This window comes from Ahaetulla prasina, chromosome 15, assembly GCF_028640845.1.
Source record: "Ahaetulla prasina isolate Xishuangbanna chromosome 15, ASM2864084v1, whole genome shotgun sequence".
Classification (NCBI taxonomy): Eukaryota; Metazoa; Chordata; class Lepidosauria; order Squamata; family Colubridae; genus Ahaetulla; species Ahaetulla prasina.
The window spans coordinates 12,007,757-12,026,354 of record NC_080553.1 but is presented as its reverse complement, the minus strand read 5'-3'; the positions used below and the strand labels follow the sequence as shown (position 1 = coordinate 12,026,354).

Here is an 18,598-nt window from a genome sequence, read left to right as displayed (position 1 = left end):
ATTTGGCTGCTGGAGGGGCCGACAAGCCACCACACAGCTGCAGTTTCACATCGCGCCAAGGTTGCCAGTCCCAACTATGGTCAGTAAATGAGGACTACCTTTACCGCATTCCGAAGATTGTGTATTTCTAACAAATGGCTTATTGTTTTATGAAATAATCTGCCAGTACCTGGAAACTGTACAGGACTGCGATGTTGATTTCCACTAGTGCCTGATCCTTCCAAAGGGAGGAAGTTTTCCGCATGTCTAAATTCATCTTTTTAGCCACTTCCTGCAATGCACAAACAACACGGATTCATCACAATTAGATGGGAAATGATGCTTGATCAAATGGCAGGGCTGAAGAGGGGGGCAAATTTTTAGTAAGGTGGCTAGAAAACAGGGCAGTAAGTTTTGAAAGAGACAAAAAAAAAAAAGACCTACCCATTGTGATTGTGGTTTTGGTTATTAATATTATTAAGCAATATCCTGCTCCTCAATCTGTTTATAGCTAGGTGGTTAGAAAAATCATTTTTAACAGCTTCCCTGTTTCCCCAAAAATAAGACCTCCCTGGATAATAAGCCCAATTGGACTTTTGAGCACATGCACTAAAATAAGCCCTCCCCTGAAAATATTTAAAGGCATGCGCAGCCGGTCCCCGCCATTTCCTCTGGTTAGGGTTAGGGAGACAGAGCTGGAAATCAGGTAAGACGGCAAGAGGAGCCCCGTCTTGCTCCACGCGTCCCAAAATAATAAGACCTCCCCAAAGATAAGGCCAAGCGCTTATTTCGGGGTTCAAAGAAATATAAGACAGGATTTATTTTCGGGGAAACATGGCGCAACAACAACAACAAAACCATTTTTGTATCTGTGTTTGCTTACTACTTCCTTCAAAGAATCTTGGACGATGCCCAAAATTTAGATATCTAGCTTCAGAATTCCTAAATTTACATCTAAGGTGGTGGAACTAGGGGTAGTTTTGTTTATCAGTTACAGCAGATGCTGTTGCTGTTGCTTTTTGAATATCTAGAACTGTCAGAGTCATTTACTGAGATGGGAAGCTATAGAAATGAATGAATGAAAGAAAGAAAGAGAAAGAAAGAAAGAAAGAAAGAAAGAAAAGAAAAAAAAAAGACCTACCCATTGTGATTGTGGTTTTGGTTATTAATATTATTAAGCAATATCCTGCTCCTCAATCTGTTTATAGCTAGGTGGTTAGAAAAATCATTTTTAACAGCTTCCCTGTTTCCCCGAAAATAAGACCTCCCCGGATAATAAGCTTAATCGGGCTTTTGAGCGCATGCACTAAAATAAGCCCTCCCTGAAAATATTTAAACGCATGCGCAGCCAGTCCCCGCCATTTCCTCTGGTTAGGGTTAGGGAGACAGAGCTGGAAATCAGGTAAGACGGCAAGAGGAGCCCCATCTTGCTCCACGTGCCCCAAAATAATAAGACCTCCCCGAAAATAAGGCCAAGCGCTTATTTCAGAGTTCGAAAAAATATAAGACAGGGTCTTATTTTTGGGGAAACATGGTGCAACAACAACAAAACCATTTTTGTATCTGTGTTTGCTTACTACTTCCTTCAAAGAATCTTGGGCGATGCCCAAAATTTAGATATCTAACTTCAGAATTCCTAAATTTACATCTAAGGTGGTGGAACTAGGGGTAGTTTTGTTTATCAGTTACAGCAGATGCTGTTGCTGTTGCTTTTTGAATATCTAGAACTGTCAGAGTCATTTACTGAGATGGGAAGCTATAGAAATGAATGAATGAAAGAAAGAAAGAGAAAGAAAGGAAGGAAGGAAGGAAAGAAAAGAAAAAAAAAAGACCTACCCATTGTGATTGTGGTTTTGGTTATTAATATTATTAAGCAATATCCTGCTCCTCAATCTGTTTATAGCTAGGTGGTTAGAAAAATCATTTTTAACAGCTTCCCTGTTTCCCCAAAAATAAGACCTCCCTGGATAATAAGCCCAATTGGGCTTTTGAGCACATGCACTAAAATAAGCCCTCCTCTGAAAATATTTCAAGGCATGCGCAGCCGGTCCCCTCCATTTCCTCTGGTTAGGGTTAGGGAGATGGAGCTGGAAATCAGGTAAGACGGCAAGAGGAGCCCCGTCTTGCTCCACGCGTCCCAAAATAATAAGACTTCCCCAAAGATAAGGCCAAGCGCTTATTTTGGGGTTCAAAGAAATATAAGACAGGATTTATTTTCGGGGAAACATGGTGCAACAACAACAAAACCATTTTTGTATCTGTGTTTGCTTACTACTTCCTTCAAAGAATCTTGGGCGATGCCCAAAATTTAGATATCTAACTTCAGAATTCCTAAATTTACATCTAAGGTGGTGGAACTAGGGGTAGTTTTGTTTATCAGTTACAGCAGATGCTGTTGCTGTTGCTTTTTGAATATCTAGAACTGTCAGAGTCATTTACTGAGATGGGAAGCTATAGAAATGAATGAATGAAAGAAAGAAAGAGAAAGGAAGGAAGGAAGGAAAGAAAAAGAAAAAAAGAAAGAAAGAAAGAAAGAAAGAAAGAAATCAGACTTGAAAGATCCTGTAAATGTAGTCTTACAATAAAGTGGAATTAGCTCTCCTGGTTTGGTTTTGTGTCTGGTCTACCTTGATAGACTAAAATCAATATTGCATTTTTCCCCCTGCTGTCTTTTATAGCATTAGGGAAGTTTCTTTCTCTTATCCGATCCATCCCTAGGTAGCATCCCTTCCATATCCCAAGGCCTTTCTCACATATCATTAGAGGCAATCACTAGTCCCGTGATGGCGAACCTATGGCACGCGTGCCACAGGTGGCACGTGGACCCATACCTGTGGGCACACAAGCCGTTGCCTTAGATCAGCTCCAGCGTGCATGCATGTTCGGCCAGCTGATTTTTGGCTGGCCCCACCCACGCCTCCCCTCCCCTCCCAGGAGTCCCCATGCGGTCCGTTTTGAGTGCCAGGTAAGTACAGATCTTGCGTGGAAGTTCTGGGAGGGTGTTTTTGGCCTCCGGAGAGCCTCTGCGTGTGGGAGGCTGTTTGGCCCTCCCCAGGCTCCCGGAAAGACTCTGGAGCCTGGGGAGAGCGAAAAACAGGCTTGCCAGAAGTCGGGAAGCGGGCTGTTTCTGGCCTCCGGAGGCTTCAGGGAGGCCTGCTAGGTATATGGGGGGGTGGGGGTGGGGGTCATGCAACCATGTGCGGGGGAGTGCGGGGGCTGGTGTTGCATGCACATGTGCAGGAGGACGGGGCACGGGGGGGGGATTGAATTTTGGGCACTCCCCCAGCTTTTGGCACGCAATGAGAAAAAGGTTACCCATCACTCCACTAGTCTTACTACTCTTGCAACCTCCTTGAAGGGTTTCAGAGATCCGGAAGTACAATTTAAGAGGGAAGGGCTACTACCTCTAGGATGTTGTAACGAGAGCTGTCACAGTAATCCCGAACTCCAATTTCGGTCCCCATGTACCAGCCGCTGAAGGGGCATGCCGAGAACTCCAGCCCTCCGATCTCCAGCAGCATGTTCGAAACAGCTGGTAAGCCATACCACTGAAGCCCAAGGTCTTTAAACCACTCGATTCTGTTAAAGGAACAAAATAAATAAATAAATAAAAGCAGGAACAACTAGGACAACGTCCCCCTAGAAAAGCTACAGAAGCTTAATCTACTTGAAGAACATCTGGTTTAATTCTGAAGAACATTGCCCAATTCTGGAGGACATTGATCGATCCATGGATCCATTGAAGAAATGTGGTGACACAGTGGTTAGAATGCAGTATTGCAAGCTAACTCACTGCCCACTGTCAACTGTTCAATCCTGACTGGCTCAAGGTTGACTCAGCCTTCTGTCCTTCCGAGGTGGGTAAAATGAGGACCCAGATTGTTGGGGGTAATAGGATGACTCTGTAAACCACTTAGAGAGGGCTGTAAAGCACTATAAAGCGGTATATAAGTCTAAGTGCTATCGCCATTGCTATCAATCAATTATCAGTCCATCACGTTTTGAGGCTCACAGCAAATTCCTTGCCTAAGGATCAATCCATAAAGTACATCATCCTAAAAGGTAAAGGTTCCCCTCGCACATATGTGCTAGTCATTCCGGACTCTAGGGGGCACTGCTCACTTCCTTTTCAAAGCCGAAGAGCCAGCGCTGTCTGAAGACATCTCCATGGTCACGTGGCCGGCATGACTCAATGCCAAAGGCGCACAAAACGCTGTTCCCTTCCCACCAAAAGTGGTCCCTATTTTTCTACTTGAATTTTTTTTATGTGCTTTCAAACTGCTAGGTTGGCAGAAGCTGGGACAAGTCACGGGAGCTCACCCCGTTACACGGCACTAGGGATTCGAACCGCTGAACTGCCGACCTTTCGATCGACAAGCTCATTGTCTTAGCCACTGAGCCACCGCGTCCCACATCATCCTAGCACATCACCCTAGCACACAACTAAACTATAATGCACAGTAAAAAGCCAGAGAGTTAAGGAACCACCATTAAGTTGGATAGAACTTACAGGGGGAAATGAGAAATGTTTTCAACACATGCCGAAAAGTAGGTTCATGGAGTCCTATCTCGAATGTCCCATGATATAATTAAGTTTGGGAACTCATCACCGCTTGACGTCAAGTTAAAGGGAGCCAAAAACACAGGGATTTGGACTTACTTGGGATGTCGAATGGGGACTTCCAACACTAACTCCGATGGGATCTCAAAAAGCTCAGGATCATTCCCATTGGCCTGGAGAAGGAGCGGTAGGATGTCGAAGCGGCCAAAGGGGGCTTTCCAGCCTTGCTGTATGCAAATCTGCACCCAAAGGGGAAAACAACAACAACAACAATGTAGGTTGGTGGATATCCACGCAACAAAACACATGTGCAAAATGTGAAGTCTACCAGCATCCGTTGGTTGATCCGCAGAATGTCCTTAAAATGGGGCACTTTTTTTTTTTTGCATCTGGGATGTTGGGGACGATGGGACCTGAACTCATGGTCTCCAGATTGCTAGCCTGGTGTCGTAAGCACTTAGACCAGGGGTCTGCAACCTTAAAACACTCAAAGAGCCGTTTGGACCTGTTTCCCACTGAAAGGAAAACACCGGGAGTCACAAAACCTGGGTGGGTGTGGCCAACTCGACGTCACTCACTTCTACCAGTCACATGACCCCCCCAAGCCACACCTACCCAGCAGGTCATTAGGGCAGAGAACCGGTTGTTAAAAAACACAAAACCCTTTTGACATCTCTTTCTCTCTCCCTCCCTCTCTCCCTCCCTCTTTCCCCACTCTCTCTGTATCTCTCTATGTCTCTCTCTCTCCCGCTCTCTCTGTATCTATGTCTCTCTCTCCCCCCCATATCTCTCTATGTCTCTCTCTACCCACTCTCTCTGTATCTCTCTATGTCTCTCTCTCCCCCTCTCTTTGTATCTTTCTATATCTCTCTCTCTCCCCCTCTCTCTGTATCTCTCTCTGTTTCTGTCTCTCTTCCCCTTTCTCGGTATCTCTTTGTCTCTGCTCCGGCTGCTTCTCCATCCCCCACCGTCACCCTTACCTTCTCAGGCCAGGTGAGGAGTGACTGGGAGGGGAGGATGAGAGGCAGGGCCAGCCAGCGGTGGGATCACCTGACAGGGAACCACAGCAGAGGATCCAAAGAGCTGCATGCGGCTCTGGAGCCGCAGGTTACTGACAGCTGCACTAGACCACACTGGCCTTTTTCATAACTAGTCCCAAGTTTTTCATAACTAGTACCAAGACTCTACGACCGATTTACAGCAGAGAGTTCAATTTTATTTATTTGCGAGGCTTGGCAGAATCTAAATCAGTAGAAAATGAAACCAACCAGGCTTTACATACCCCAAACTATATTCCATTTAATGTTTAGTGCTGAACCCTGTTGTTGTCACACTTCTGTTCAAATTTTGCACGGTTTCCCCTGAATAAGCTTCAAATACTCATCATTTATAAAGTGTTCGGTTGCTAAAAGAGGCTTTGGAATATAAGCATGAAGGATCATGTTAATTGGTGTCAAACTGCTATTAAAAAAGCAACAAACGGTGGCTGCAAAATCGAGTTTATGTTGGCGACCATCAAAACGAAAAGATTACAATTAAGCAGACTTGGATTCAGAAGTGTTTTTTTAAAAAAATACATGCAGTCAATTTTTTTAAGCCCTTCGAGATACTCCAGACAAGAAGCTCAATGATGAGTTTTAATTATTAGTTCACAACTATGAGTATATTCTTCTCCTTCTCCTCCTCCTCCTTCTCTTCCTCCTCCTCCTACCTCCCTCTCCTCTCTCTTCCTTTTCTCTTCTTCTCTCTTCCTCCTCTCCCCTCCTTTCCTCTCCTCTCCTCTCCTCTCTCTTCCTCTCCTCTTCCTTTTCTCTTCTTTTCTTCTCTCTTCCTCTCTCTTCCTCTCCTCTCTCTTCCTTTTCTCTTCTCTTCTTCTCTCTTCCTCCTCTCCTCTTCTCTTCCTCTCCTCCTTTTTTCTTTTCTTCTCCTCCTCCTCTCCTCTCCTCTCCTCTCCCCTCCTCTCCTCTCTCTCTTTTCCTCTCTTCTCTTTCACTCGTCTCCTTTCTGAAACACTTCCCAAATCTCTTTTCCTCATCTGTGATCTGAGACATCTTCGATATACCAGTGTTGAGTGTGCAGCCCCTGCTTCCTGTCTCCCAAGATCATTCTCACAAAACCATTTCAATAATTCAGTGGGTTTTTTCCCACCGCAAGTATGCTTATCCTTATAGGATTCTGTACGTCCCTCCTCCACGTCAAGCACCAACCTCAGTCAGCTCCACACTGGCTGGGTCACCCAAGATGCTACCGTCTGGTTGTTTATAACCAGCATAACGGATGAGTTGGGAGTTCCAGACTCGGAAGTCATGTTTGCCATCAGTCCTCTGCGGGAAGATGGTGATGGCAGACCTAGGAGGACAAGAGAAAAAAGGGGGTTTAACATTCCTAATGGAAGGAGAGCTACTCTGCAGACAGCCCTTAGCCAGGAGATCCACAATCATAAGGAATAGAATAGAATAAGCTGGAAGGGACCTTGGAGGTCTTCTAGTCCAACCCCTGTTTAAGCAGGAGACCCTATACCATTTTAGATAAGTGTCTGTCTAGAGTAGACTCTTCTTAAAAACCTCCAGTGATGGCACATCCACAATTTCCGGTGGCAAGCTGTTCCACTGGTTAATTGTCCTCACAATAAAGAAATTTCTCCTTAATTTCAGGTTGCTTCTCTGTTTGATTAGTTTCCAACCATTATTATTTGTCCTGCCCTCTGGTGTTTTTTAGAATAATTTGAATAGAATAGAATAGAATAACAGAGTTGGAAGGGACCTTGGAGGTCTTCTAGTCCAACCCCCTGCCTAGTCAGGAAACCCTACACCATCTCAGACAAATGGTTGTCCAGTCTCTTCTTTAAAACTTCCAGTGTTGGAGCATTCACAACTTCTGGAGGCAAGTTGTTCCACTGATTAATTATTCTGACTGTCAGGAAATTCCTCCTTAGTTCTAAGTAGCTTCTCTCCTTGATGAGTTTCCACCCATTGCTTCTTGTCCTGCCTTCAGATGCTTTGGAGAATAGCTTGACTCCCTCTTCTTTGTGGCAGCCCCTGAGATACTGGAATACTGCTATCATGTCACTCCTAATTATTTTCTTTTCTTTAAATAGCCAAATCCAAATCCTGCAGCCCTTCTTCATAGGTTTTAATATCCAGGCGTTTGATCATCTTAGTCCCTCTTCTCTGCACTTTCTCCAAAGTCTTTTTTTCATAGTAGGGTGACCAAAATTGGTTGCAGTATTCCAGGCGTTGGTCTTACTAGAGTTTTATAAAGTGGTACTAGCACTTCACGTGATCTTGAGGTCTGTTTTGTGTAATATCCTCTGTGGCCTGACCTGGCTGAGAACATCAAGGATGCCAGCCAAAAACTGTCGGTTGGGCACTGTTGCAACACTACATTATCAGGACCATGGGGAGTTCAGTCTAGGATTGATCCTAAATCCTACACAGACTTCAGAGGATCATTAGAACTGCAGAAAAAATAATTGCTACCAACCTGCCTTCCATTGAGGACCTGTATACTGCACGAATCAAGAAGAGGGCCGTGAAAATATTTACAGATCCCTCGCATCCTGGACATAAACTGTTTCAACTCCTACCCTCAAAACGACGCTATAGAGCACTGCACACCAGAACAACTAGACACAAGAACAGTTTTTTCCCGAAGGCCATCACTCTGCTAAACAAATAATTCCCTCAACACTGTCAGACTATTTACTGAATCTGCACTACTCTTAATCGTCTCATAGTTCCCATCACCAATCTCTTTCCACTTATGACTGTATGACTGTAACTTGTTGCTGGCAATCCTTATGATTTATATTGATATATTGACCATCAATTGTGTTGTAAATGTTGTACCTTGATGAACGTATCTTTTCTTTTATGTACACTGAGAGCATATGCACCAAGACAAATTCCTTGTGTGTTCAATCACACTTGGGCAATAAAAAATTCATAAGCCACGCAACTCACGTTTCTCTCTTCTCCGTTCCTCCCTGCGCTGCCTAGGATGAGGAGGGGGTGAGCCTTGGTCTTCATCTGAACCCCCTCTCCCTTGTTCTACCTCTCCCCTACTCTACCCAGCCTGACTATTCCCTTCCCCTGTTTCCTCCACAGACAATGGAGCTAGTCTCCCGCTCTCTGTCAGCTGTTCGTCTTCCATCTCAGATTCAGACTCCGATGGGGGCATGACACGTGGTCGGTCATTTATGTGCAACTAGATATGGGATACACCCCGCCACAAAACTCAACTGGGCTAAACATTTGCTACCTCTGAGTATCCTGGCAGTGCCGTAGAGCAGGTATCGAGAGATTATTTAGCTTTCTCTGCGATGGAGGATGTCAAGGTTTCAAGACCAGGCGTGTCCAACCTTGGTTAAGTTTAAGACCTCCTAGAATTGAAGCACGGCTGGCTGAGGAATTTTAGGAGTTGGAAGTCCACAGGTCTTAAAGTTGCCAGAGTTGGACACCTCTGTTTTAGACGGTCTTGTTTGGTTCCGCAAAATAATTGGAGCTGGAATGATTTGGTTTGCTTGAAGGCGGAGTTCTTTCATTTTTGTTTTTTTCTTTGCAAATAGTGTTAAGCTCATTTTAGCTCTTTAGCATACTATTCCCCCTCCCCACTCTTCATCTTGAAATAAAAGGAAGGCCGGCTTTTAATTTACAGCAATTATAGCAATTCAGCAACTCTGCTGGAGATGTTTTGGGAGAAGGCGGTAAAGAACGGGATATATAAGCCGCGGGTAGCCATGAGTCTGTAGGTTACCACCTCTTGTTCTATAAGCACCTGCATCTCCTCTGGAATCCTTTGTATACTGTCAATTCGAGTGGAAAATCCATTCCAGAATGGTTGGATTTTCATTTCATTTCTTATTTTATTTGATTGCACCCTGCCTTTATTATTTTTGCAAGTAACTTAAGGTGGCAAACATGTCTACCCTGCTTTCTTCCTCTTGTTTTCCAACCCTTTGAGGCTGAGAGAGAGGGAGAGAGAGAGAGAGAGAGAGAGAGGGAATGGCTCAAAATGACCCAGCTGGTTTTCATGGCTAAGGCAGGACTAGAACTCAGAGCCACCTGGTGAGTGGCACAAAGTCACCCAGCAGGCTTTCATGGCTGAGGCGGGACTAGAACTCAGAGTCTCTTGCTGATTGGCCCAAAATGACCCAGCCGGCTTTCATGGCTAAGGTGGGACTAGAACTCAGAGTCTCTTGCTGATTGGCCCAAAACCACACAGCTGGCTTTCATGGCTAAGGCAGGACTAGAACTCAGAGTCTCTTGCTGATTGGCCCAAAACCACACAGCTGGCTTTCATGGCTAAGGCAGGACTAGAACTCAGAGTCTCTTGCTGATTGGCCCAAAGTCACCCAACCAGCTTTCACGGCTAAAGCGGGACTAGAACTCACGCTCTCTTCTGCTTTCTAGCCTTGTGTCTTAACCACTAGACCAAACTGGCTATTGGAGATCCTAACTTTGGGTTGCTCTGTTTTCTGCTGAGATTCTCAACTTAGGTAAGATAAGAAAGCAGACCTTGGTCCAGCGCCATCAAGCCATTTGCTCATGAATACACACACACACAAGTACACACACACAGATACATACCTCAGGTTTCCTTTGTTGGTGGCATATTTGATATGGTTGCAAATGTAGTTGAACATCCCATGGGCTGTGGTACAGTCCCGGGCATCAAAAACCTGGAAAGAATTCAAGCAGAAGAGTTGGAATTACGATGTAAGGAACAACTTTACGATGTAAGGGCCTCTGGTGGCTCAGCAGACTAAGTCTATCTGTTATTAACACAGCTGCTTGCAATTACTGCAAGTTCAAGTCCCACCAGGCCCAAGGTTGACTCAGCCTTCCATCCTTTATAAGGTAGGTAAAATGAGGACCCAGATTGTTGGGGGCAATAAAAGTTGACTTTGTATATAATATACAAATGGATGAAGACTATTGCTTGACACAGTGCAAGCCGCCCTGAGTCTTCGGAGAAGGGCGGGATATAAATGCAAATAACAACAACAACAACAACAACAACAACAACAACAACAACAAAGGCATGAAGACAGGTTGACTCTTGAAGAAATGAAGATAGTGTTAGGCTGTCTGCTGAAATAAAGCCAGGTTATGATACACACTTGAAAGTAAATCAGGAAGACTGTAATTGTGGAGTCTGCCTGGCAAGAACAAAAAATGCTTATCTACAGGAAATATGCGTGTGCAAATCCTGTAACAATTCTGGGTAGTTAGAAAGCTGATAAAAGTAGCAAGAGTTAGACAACTTGCAGATCTCAGCTAACAATTAGGAATAGTGATGGCCTGCAGCCAATAAAATGTGTATTAGATAACTCCTGGGGCCTTCATTCGCCAAAGGCTTAGGAATAGGGACAGCTAGAGACCAATAGAACAAATTGTAGAATGATTACTACAATGTTTATTAGATGGTATTTCTTATTATCTTCTCTTTTAGTGAAAACATATAAAGCTTTCTTAATCCTTTGTTCTTGCTTCTTGGCATTTAGGCCAGGAGCCCTTTCCCTTGGAGTACTGCAATAAAAAGCAATTAGAAAACCTGGCGTCCATCATTGGCTTCGGGACCAGGCTCAGACCCGAACTGGGGACAACAATGGTGTGTAAGTGTATGCAGGGGTGGGCTTCAAAAATTTTAGCACAGGGTTCTCTGCCTGGTTGCTCCGTGGGTGTGGCCTAGTCGACCTCCTGCACCACGGGGGGGGGGGGGGGAGGAGGGGGAAGGCATAGGCATTTTGCCCTCCCCGGGCTCTGGAGGTTTTTCCTGAGCCTCTGGGAGGGCGAAAACAGCCTCCCCAGGCTCCGAAGGCCCTAATCCTAAGCCTAACCTTTCCTGAACTTCCGGTAAATCCATTTTTTGCCTTCCTCGCCCTGCACTTACCTGCATCCAAAACGGGGGCTGCGTGGGGACTCCTGGGAGGGAAGGGGTGCGTGGGGCCAGCCAAGAGTGGGATTTGGGGAGGGGTGTCTCCAAACTGCACAGAATCTTAGCTAGAGATCCTCCCGAACCCCTGCGAACCCCCAGCGGCCCACCCCCGTGTGGTATGCATTAAATCGTACATTTTAAATCTGAATGGCTGTCATGTCGCGTAGCAGAAAAGATTTAATTTCTGCAGACATGGAAGGCAGGGTTAGACAGAAAGATTTTAATAAGATCCTGAAGGGCCAATTAGAAAAACCGTGTAAAAGAAGGAAAGCCTTTGACAGGCCTTCCCTCTTACATCTGGAGCTGGCTCAGCGAGTAAACCCCGATAAACTCTTAAGCAGGCTTAAGACAGGGTTCAGTTATCCAGGTAGGGGGAGAGGCACTGTTTTTGCATGCAAATCTCTCAAAAGCACTTTATTGGGGATTAAATATTTGCACAAGGATGTTTGCCACTTCGACATGCCTCCAGTTCAGGGAGATTTTTGTTCTTCCTTTCGGTTTAATGAAAAGAAACATATGGGGCGGGCGTAAATGTAAAATCCTGAACTTAAAACATTTGGACAGCTTGTTTTAAATCGGAATCTTCAGGGAGGGCTTCCCTGGAGCACTTCGGCTTCTCTGCAGACTTCTTAACAGCATGCAAGTTTGCCAAGGACACTCATACCTGTTGAGGGGCCTCTGTGGCTCAGACTGCTAAGACAGTCTGTTATTAACAGCAGCTGCTTGCAATTACTGCAGGTTCAAGTCCCACCAGGCCCAAAGTTGACTCAGCCTTCCATCCTTTATAAGGTAGGTAAAATGAGGACCCAGATTGTTGGGGGCAATAAAAAGTTGACTTTGTATATAAATATACAAATAGGATGAAGACTATTGCTTAACATAGTGTAAGCCGCCCTGAGTCTTCAGAGAAGGGCGGGATATAAATGCAAATAAATAAATAAATAAATAAATAAATAAATAAATAAATAAACAAACAAACAAACAAACAAACAAATAAATAAATAAGAATAAGTGGTACTTGTGGTCGAGGTGTCCAAAGGGGAGAAAAAAAAAGAAGATTGGACAAAGACAATGGTGGTATTCAAGTAATTTAACAACTGGTTTTCTGCCCTAATGATTTCTTCCAACAACCAGTTTGCCAAACTGCTCAGAAAGTTAACAACCAGTTCTCCCGAAGTGGTAAGAACTGGCTGAATCCCACCACTGGTCAAAAGTACATACATGGTTAGGAAAAAAAAAAAAAAAGATAAAGCCACATATAGATTTAAAACCAGAATTGTTTTTGTTAGGTATTTTACCAGAAAAGTACAATAAAGGGAATACATATTTAATTTCACATGTGTGAAGAGCAGCGGGAATTTCTTTTGCACAACAGGGGAAAAATGAAGAGATCCCGACAGATGAAAATATAATAAAAAAAAAAATTAGAATGCACAGAAATGGACAGATCAACACTAAAAATAAAGGAGAAGGAAGAAACAGAGTATTTTTTAAAATGGGATTTGTTTTATCAATGGTTAATGAATAGAAACAGAAGCTAGAAACTCAAAAGTTTAAGAGCATGATTAACTATACAGTGAAGGTATATTAATATGGATAAGCAAATACTATTATTATCTCTTTTATTCATTAAACATGAAACTCAGTCAACTGAACATTTAGAAATGTGTCACAAATATGATTGACCGGTACCATTGGTTGATACGGGTTGCTGCCAGCATCCTAGGTATCAACCAAGTATCTTCTTAAAATATACGATGTTCCAAGTAGCGCATTTTTTTGCAGTTCCAATGGTTTTATTGCAGGAAGCTGCAATTTCTTGATGTGTTTTGTAAAATTCTTGGACATGGTACCCGGAGGAAGGTATCTTTTCTTTTATGTACACTGAGAGCATATGCACCGAAGACAAATTCCTTGTGTGTCCAATCACACTTGGCCAATAAAAATTCTATTCTATTCTATTCTATTCTATTCTATTCTATTCTATTCTATTCTATTCTATTCTATTCTATTCTATTCTATTCTATACAAATGCCCCGATGACAGTGGGTATCACTGTTACATGTTTTAACCATAGCCGTGCAGTTTCGATGGCCAGATCGTGATATTTATTATTATTATTATTTATTATTATTATTTATTATTATTATTATCTCTTTTATTCATTAAACATGAAATTCAGTCAACTGAACATTTAAAAATGTGTCATAAATTATTTATTTATAAATAATTTATTTATAAATTTATTATTATTATTATTATTATTATTATTATTATTATTATTATTATTATTATTATTATTATTATTATTATTATCTCTTTTATTCATTAAACATGAAACTCAGTCAACTGAACATTTTAAAATGTATCACAAATACCATTGACTGGTGCTAGTGGTTTATTATTATTATTGTTGTTATTGTTATTGTTGTTGTGATTAATATCAAATGGCCTATGAATATTATTGTTATTATTACTATTATTATTTTACAAAACTAACTGTACCCAGACAACACACTGTTCATGTAGATATTGAGTTTTTATGTTTACTAAAGAAAAATGTATAAATAATATATATATATATATAAAGAATAATCTCTACTTGCCCAACGTATATAAGCATGTAGGTAGGTGGCCTTCTGGCCACGCCCAAGGCTATCAGCTCCTCACCTGCAGCTTGGACCACTGGATCCTCCCCACACAACGCGCGGCATTGCGCCATGCGTGCTTGGCTCCATAGATCAACTCCGTATCGCGCAACTGGTAAGTGTCCGTAGTTTCTATCTCTTTGGTGACTTCCACCAGCCTTTCCATGTGAGCTTTTGAGCCAGACCTGCAGCGGAAGAGAAGGAAGAAACAGAGTATTTTTTAAAATGGGATTTGTTTTATCAATGGTTAATGAATAGAAACAGAAGCTAGAAACTCAAAAGTTTAAGAGCATGATTAACTACACAATGAAGGTATATTAATATGGATAAGCAAATATTATTATTATCTCTTTTATTCATTAAACATGAAACTCAGTCAACTGAACATTTAGAAATGTGTCACAAATATGATTGACTGGTGCCATTGGTTGATACGGGTTGCTGCCAGCATCCTAGGTATCAACCAAGTATCTTCTTAAAATATACGATGTTCCAAGTAGCGCAGTTTTTTGCAGTTCCAATGGTTTTATTGCAGGAAGCTGCAATTTCTTGATGTGTTTTGTAAAATTCTTGGACATGGTACCCTGAGGAAGGTATCTTTTCTTTTATGTACAGTGAGAGCGTATGCACCAAGACAAATTCCTTGTGTGTCCAATCACACTTGGCCAATAAAAATTCTATTCTATTCTATTCTATTCTATTCTATTCTATTCTATTCTATTCTATTCTATTCTATTCTATTCTATTCTATTTTATACAAATGCCCCGATGACAATGGGTATCCCTGTTACATGTTTTAAACATAGCCGTGCAGTTTCGATGGCCAGATCGTGATATTTATTATTATTATTATTATTATTATTATTATTATTATTATCTCTTTTATTCATTAAGCATGAAATTCAGTCAACTGAACATTTAAAAATGTGTCATAAATTATTTATTTATAAATTATTTATTTATAAATTATTTATTTATAAATTTATAATATTATTATTATTATTATTATTATTATTATTATTATTATTATTATTATTATTATTATTATTATTATCTCTTTTATTCATTAAACATGAAACTCAGTCAACTGAACATTTTAAAATGTATCACAAATGCCATTGACTGGTGCTAATGGTTTATTATTATTGTTGTTGTTACTGTTATTGTTGTTGTGATTAATATCAAATGGCCTATGAATATTATTGTTATTATTACTATTATTATTTTACAAAACTAACTGTACCCAGACAACACACTGTTCATGTAGATATTGAGTTTTTATGTTTACTAAAGAAAAATGTATAAATAAAAAAAAAATATATAAAAAGAATAATCTCTACTTGCCCAAAGTATATAAGCATGTAGGTAGGTGGCCTTCTGGCCACGCCCAAGGCTATCAGCTCCTCACCTGCAGTTTGGACCACTGGATCCTCCCCACACAACGCGCGGCATTGCGCCATGCGTGCTTGGCTCCATAGATCAACTCCGTATCGCGCAACTGGTAAGTGTCCGTAGTTTCTATCTCTTTGGTAACTTCCACCAGCCTTTCCATGTGAGCTTTCGAGCCAGACCTGCAGCGGAAGAGAAGGAAAGAGGTCAGCCATCATTCATGCCCCCATCGTGGTGGGCACAGTTGACTTGCGCAAGGTAATCCTGCCCCAGGCAAAACCTTCGTTCTCCAAAGAGGGAATAGACATTGTGCCAAAACTGGCAATGATCATAATCACTATTAGCACAAGAAGATTCAGAATCTAGAATAATAAGAGTTGGAAGGGGTTTTGGAGGTCTTCTAGTCCAACCCCTGCCGTACGCCCAGTTTTTAAATCAACTCCAAAGCAAAACTACAGCAAAGCTAAACGATTTAGAACAAATCCAGTTGAGAATAAATCTTAATATTTTTTTTCCAGATTGTTAAAACTAGTACATGCAGTTCAAAATAACAGCAGCCCCACCGCTGAAATCGGTCACCCTGATCGTAGCAAATGGCAGAAGATGGCGCAAGATTGCTCATGGTCAAATACCTTGCAGAAATCGCGACAGTTTCTGGGGCAAAATTCCATGCCCCAGGAACTGTGGAGGCCCCCAACTAACCTCTTGATGGAGGAATAGTACTGGTCAATGAATTCTTTGGCGAGGAGGAGGAGCTGATCCTTTGTCCGGATTTCTTCAGGTTTGCGGACATGCTGAGAAGGCATCATGATGGAGCCCATGCAAACCTGTTCACTGCAAGGGGTCACCTGAAAGATAGGAAGTGGAAAAGCCACCTGGTCAGAATTCCATTCACCTGTTTTTCAAAGAACACAGTGGATGTGCAGTGGATGCTCCAGAGATGGAACAAGTTCAGAGACAGTTTATTTATTCATTAAATTTAGATGCCGCTGATCTCACTGCCATGGGTGGTGCAGTGGTCAGAGTGCGGTACTGCAGGCTACTTCTGCTGGCTGCCGGCTGCCTGCAATTTGGCAGTTCGAATCTCACCAGGCTCAAGGTTGACTCAGCCTCCCATCCTTCCGAGGTGGGTAAAATGAGGACCCAGATTTTGGGGGGCAAGAGGCTGACTCTGAAAACTGCTTAGAGAGGGCTGGAAAGCACTGTGAAGTGATATATAAGTCGAAGGGATATTGCTATTGCTATGGGCCTCTGGATGGCAGAGACACGCTCTGAATCCCGTTCTGGGGAGAGAGAAGATCTTCCCCTGTGGGGGCTCCTACTCTTTGGAATGAACTTCCCCCTGGTTTACGCCAAATACCTGACCTTCGGACCTTTCGCCGCGAATTGAAAACATATTTGTTTGTTCGCGCGGGGCTTTCTTAAATTTGTCTAGATTTTAAATTTAAATTCTATTTAAGTTTTAATATTGGGGTTTTTAGATTTTTATATATTTTAATTTTTCGGCCAAACTGTATAATAAGTTTAATTTACTTTTAATTGTATATTGTTTATTTTTATCTTGGCCGTACACCGCCCTGAGTCCTTCGGGAGAAGGGCGGTCTAGAAATCTAATAAAATAAATAAATAAATAAATAAAATAAATTTTCTCCTTAGTTCTAGGTTGCTTCTCTCCTTGATGAGTTTCCACCCATTGCTTCTTGTCCTGCCCTCAGGTGCTTTGGAGAATAGCTTGACTCCCTCTTCTTTGGGGCAGCCCCTGAAATATTGGAAGACTGCTATCATGTCTCCCCTGGTCCTTTTTTCCATCAAACTAGACATTCCCAATTCCAGCAACCGTTCTTCATATTTTAGCCTCCAGTCACCTAATCATCTTTGTTGCTCTTCTCTGCACTTTTCTAGAGTCTCCACATCTTTTTTACATCGTGGCAACCAAAACTGGAGGCAGTATTCCAAGTGTGGCCTTACCGAGGCCTTATAAAGTGGTATAACACTTCAGGTGATCTTGATTCTATCCCTCTGTTGATACAGAATAGAACTTTAGGCTTTTTTGGCAGCTGCTACACACGGCGGGCTCGTATTTAAGTGAAATATTTTAGTGAGCCTCTTGGTTTCTTCTAACTCTGGCCACTTTCAAAACACTCATTAACATGGGGAGAGAAGATTCTTAATGTCTAGAGATGTTTCTTTTTCTATGCGGTGTTTTAGGTCAGGCAAATTTGCTTTACTAATGGCTTACCAGGAAAGGCTCAGAACACCGAAGGAACATGGTGTAATATTTCAGTTCATTTCCAGGCTTTTATCGACAATTCTTTAGTCCCTTTTAATGTAAGAGCAATTCGTTGGTTGAAAAATAAATACAAGCAGAACTAGAAGCCATATTCGTCAAATTAATCGTAATAAGCACCGGTGAGAAATCCACCCGAAGCATCAAGAATAATGAACCACTTTATCTCCAGCTTTTCAGACAAGATTCAACTCCTTATTTATGGAGCTTAAGTCCTTGTTCCTTCCCCTTCCTCATTACCGGAAAGTTATTCTAACCCAGGGGTCTGCAAACTTGGTTAACTTTAGATCGTCTGGGCTTTATCTGCCAGAATTCACCACCCAGCATGGGGAATTCTGGGAGTTGAAGTCTGCAAGTTTTAAAATTGCTAAATTAGGAGACCTTTGTCCTACCCAAATGTGTTCTGCAGAGGGGAGATAATATTTTAACAAATATTCATGCCAGACTTATACAATTAACCAGGTAGACCCTACTGGTCGCTTATTTTAAAGAGCCATCCTTAATTTGCAAGTCAGCCAGGATTGGGCTTCAAAAACTTTAGCAAGGGGTTCTCTGCCCTGTTGCTGGGTGGGCGTGGCCATGGTGGTCGTGGCCTAGTCGGCCTCCTGCACCGCGGGTGGGGGCGTTTTTGCCCTCCCCAAGCTCTGGAAGGTTTGCTCAAGCCTCCGGGAGGGCGAAAACAGCCTTTCCAGGCTCTGGAGAGAAATGGGCCCATTTCCAGCCTTCCCGAACTTCCGGTAGGCCCGTTTTTCACCCTCCCCGAGCCTTTGTGTGCGCCCTGCACTTACCTGAATC

General features: G+C 42.4%; 1 protein-coding gene across 3 annotated transcripts in view; it reads right to left on the bottom strand.

Moving 5' to 3' along the window:
• Positions 1–18,598, bottom strand: part of NOS1 (nitric oxide synthase 1) — a 151,520-nt gene that overhangs the window by 36,601 nt on the left and 96,321 nt on the right. Inside the window, exons 1-7 of one of the 3 annotated variants that reach the window (XM_058158246.1) lie at positions 16,219–16,359; positions 15,536–15,698; positions 10,129–10,220; positions 6,748–6,889; positions 4,640–4,779; positions 3,384–3,558; positions 170–271 (exon numbers count right to left, since the gene is read on the bottom strand). In XM_058158246.1, coding sequence (XP_058014229.1) covers positions 170–271; positions 3,384–3,558; positions 4,640–4,779; positions 6,748–6,889; positions 10,129–10,220; positions 15,536–15,698; positions 16,219–16,337 — 933 coding nt within the window. In that variant the 5' untranslated portion in view covers positions 16,338–16,359. Of the gene's footprint in view, positions 1–169; positions 272–3,383; positions 3,559–4,639; positions 4,780–6,747; positions 6,890–10,128; positions 10,221–14,149; positions 14,313–15,535; positions 15,699–16,218; positions 16,360–18,598 lie in introns of those variants that run through there. The other 2 variants (XM_058158247.1, XM_058158245.1) reach the window with 2 other exon arrangements.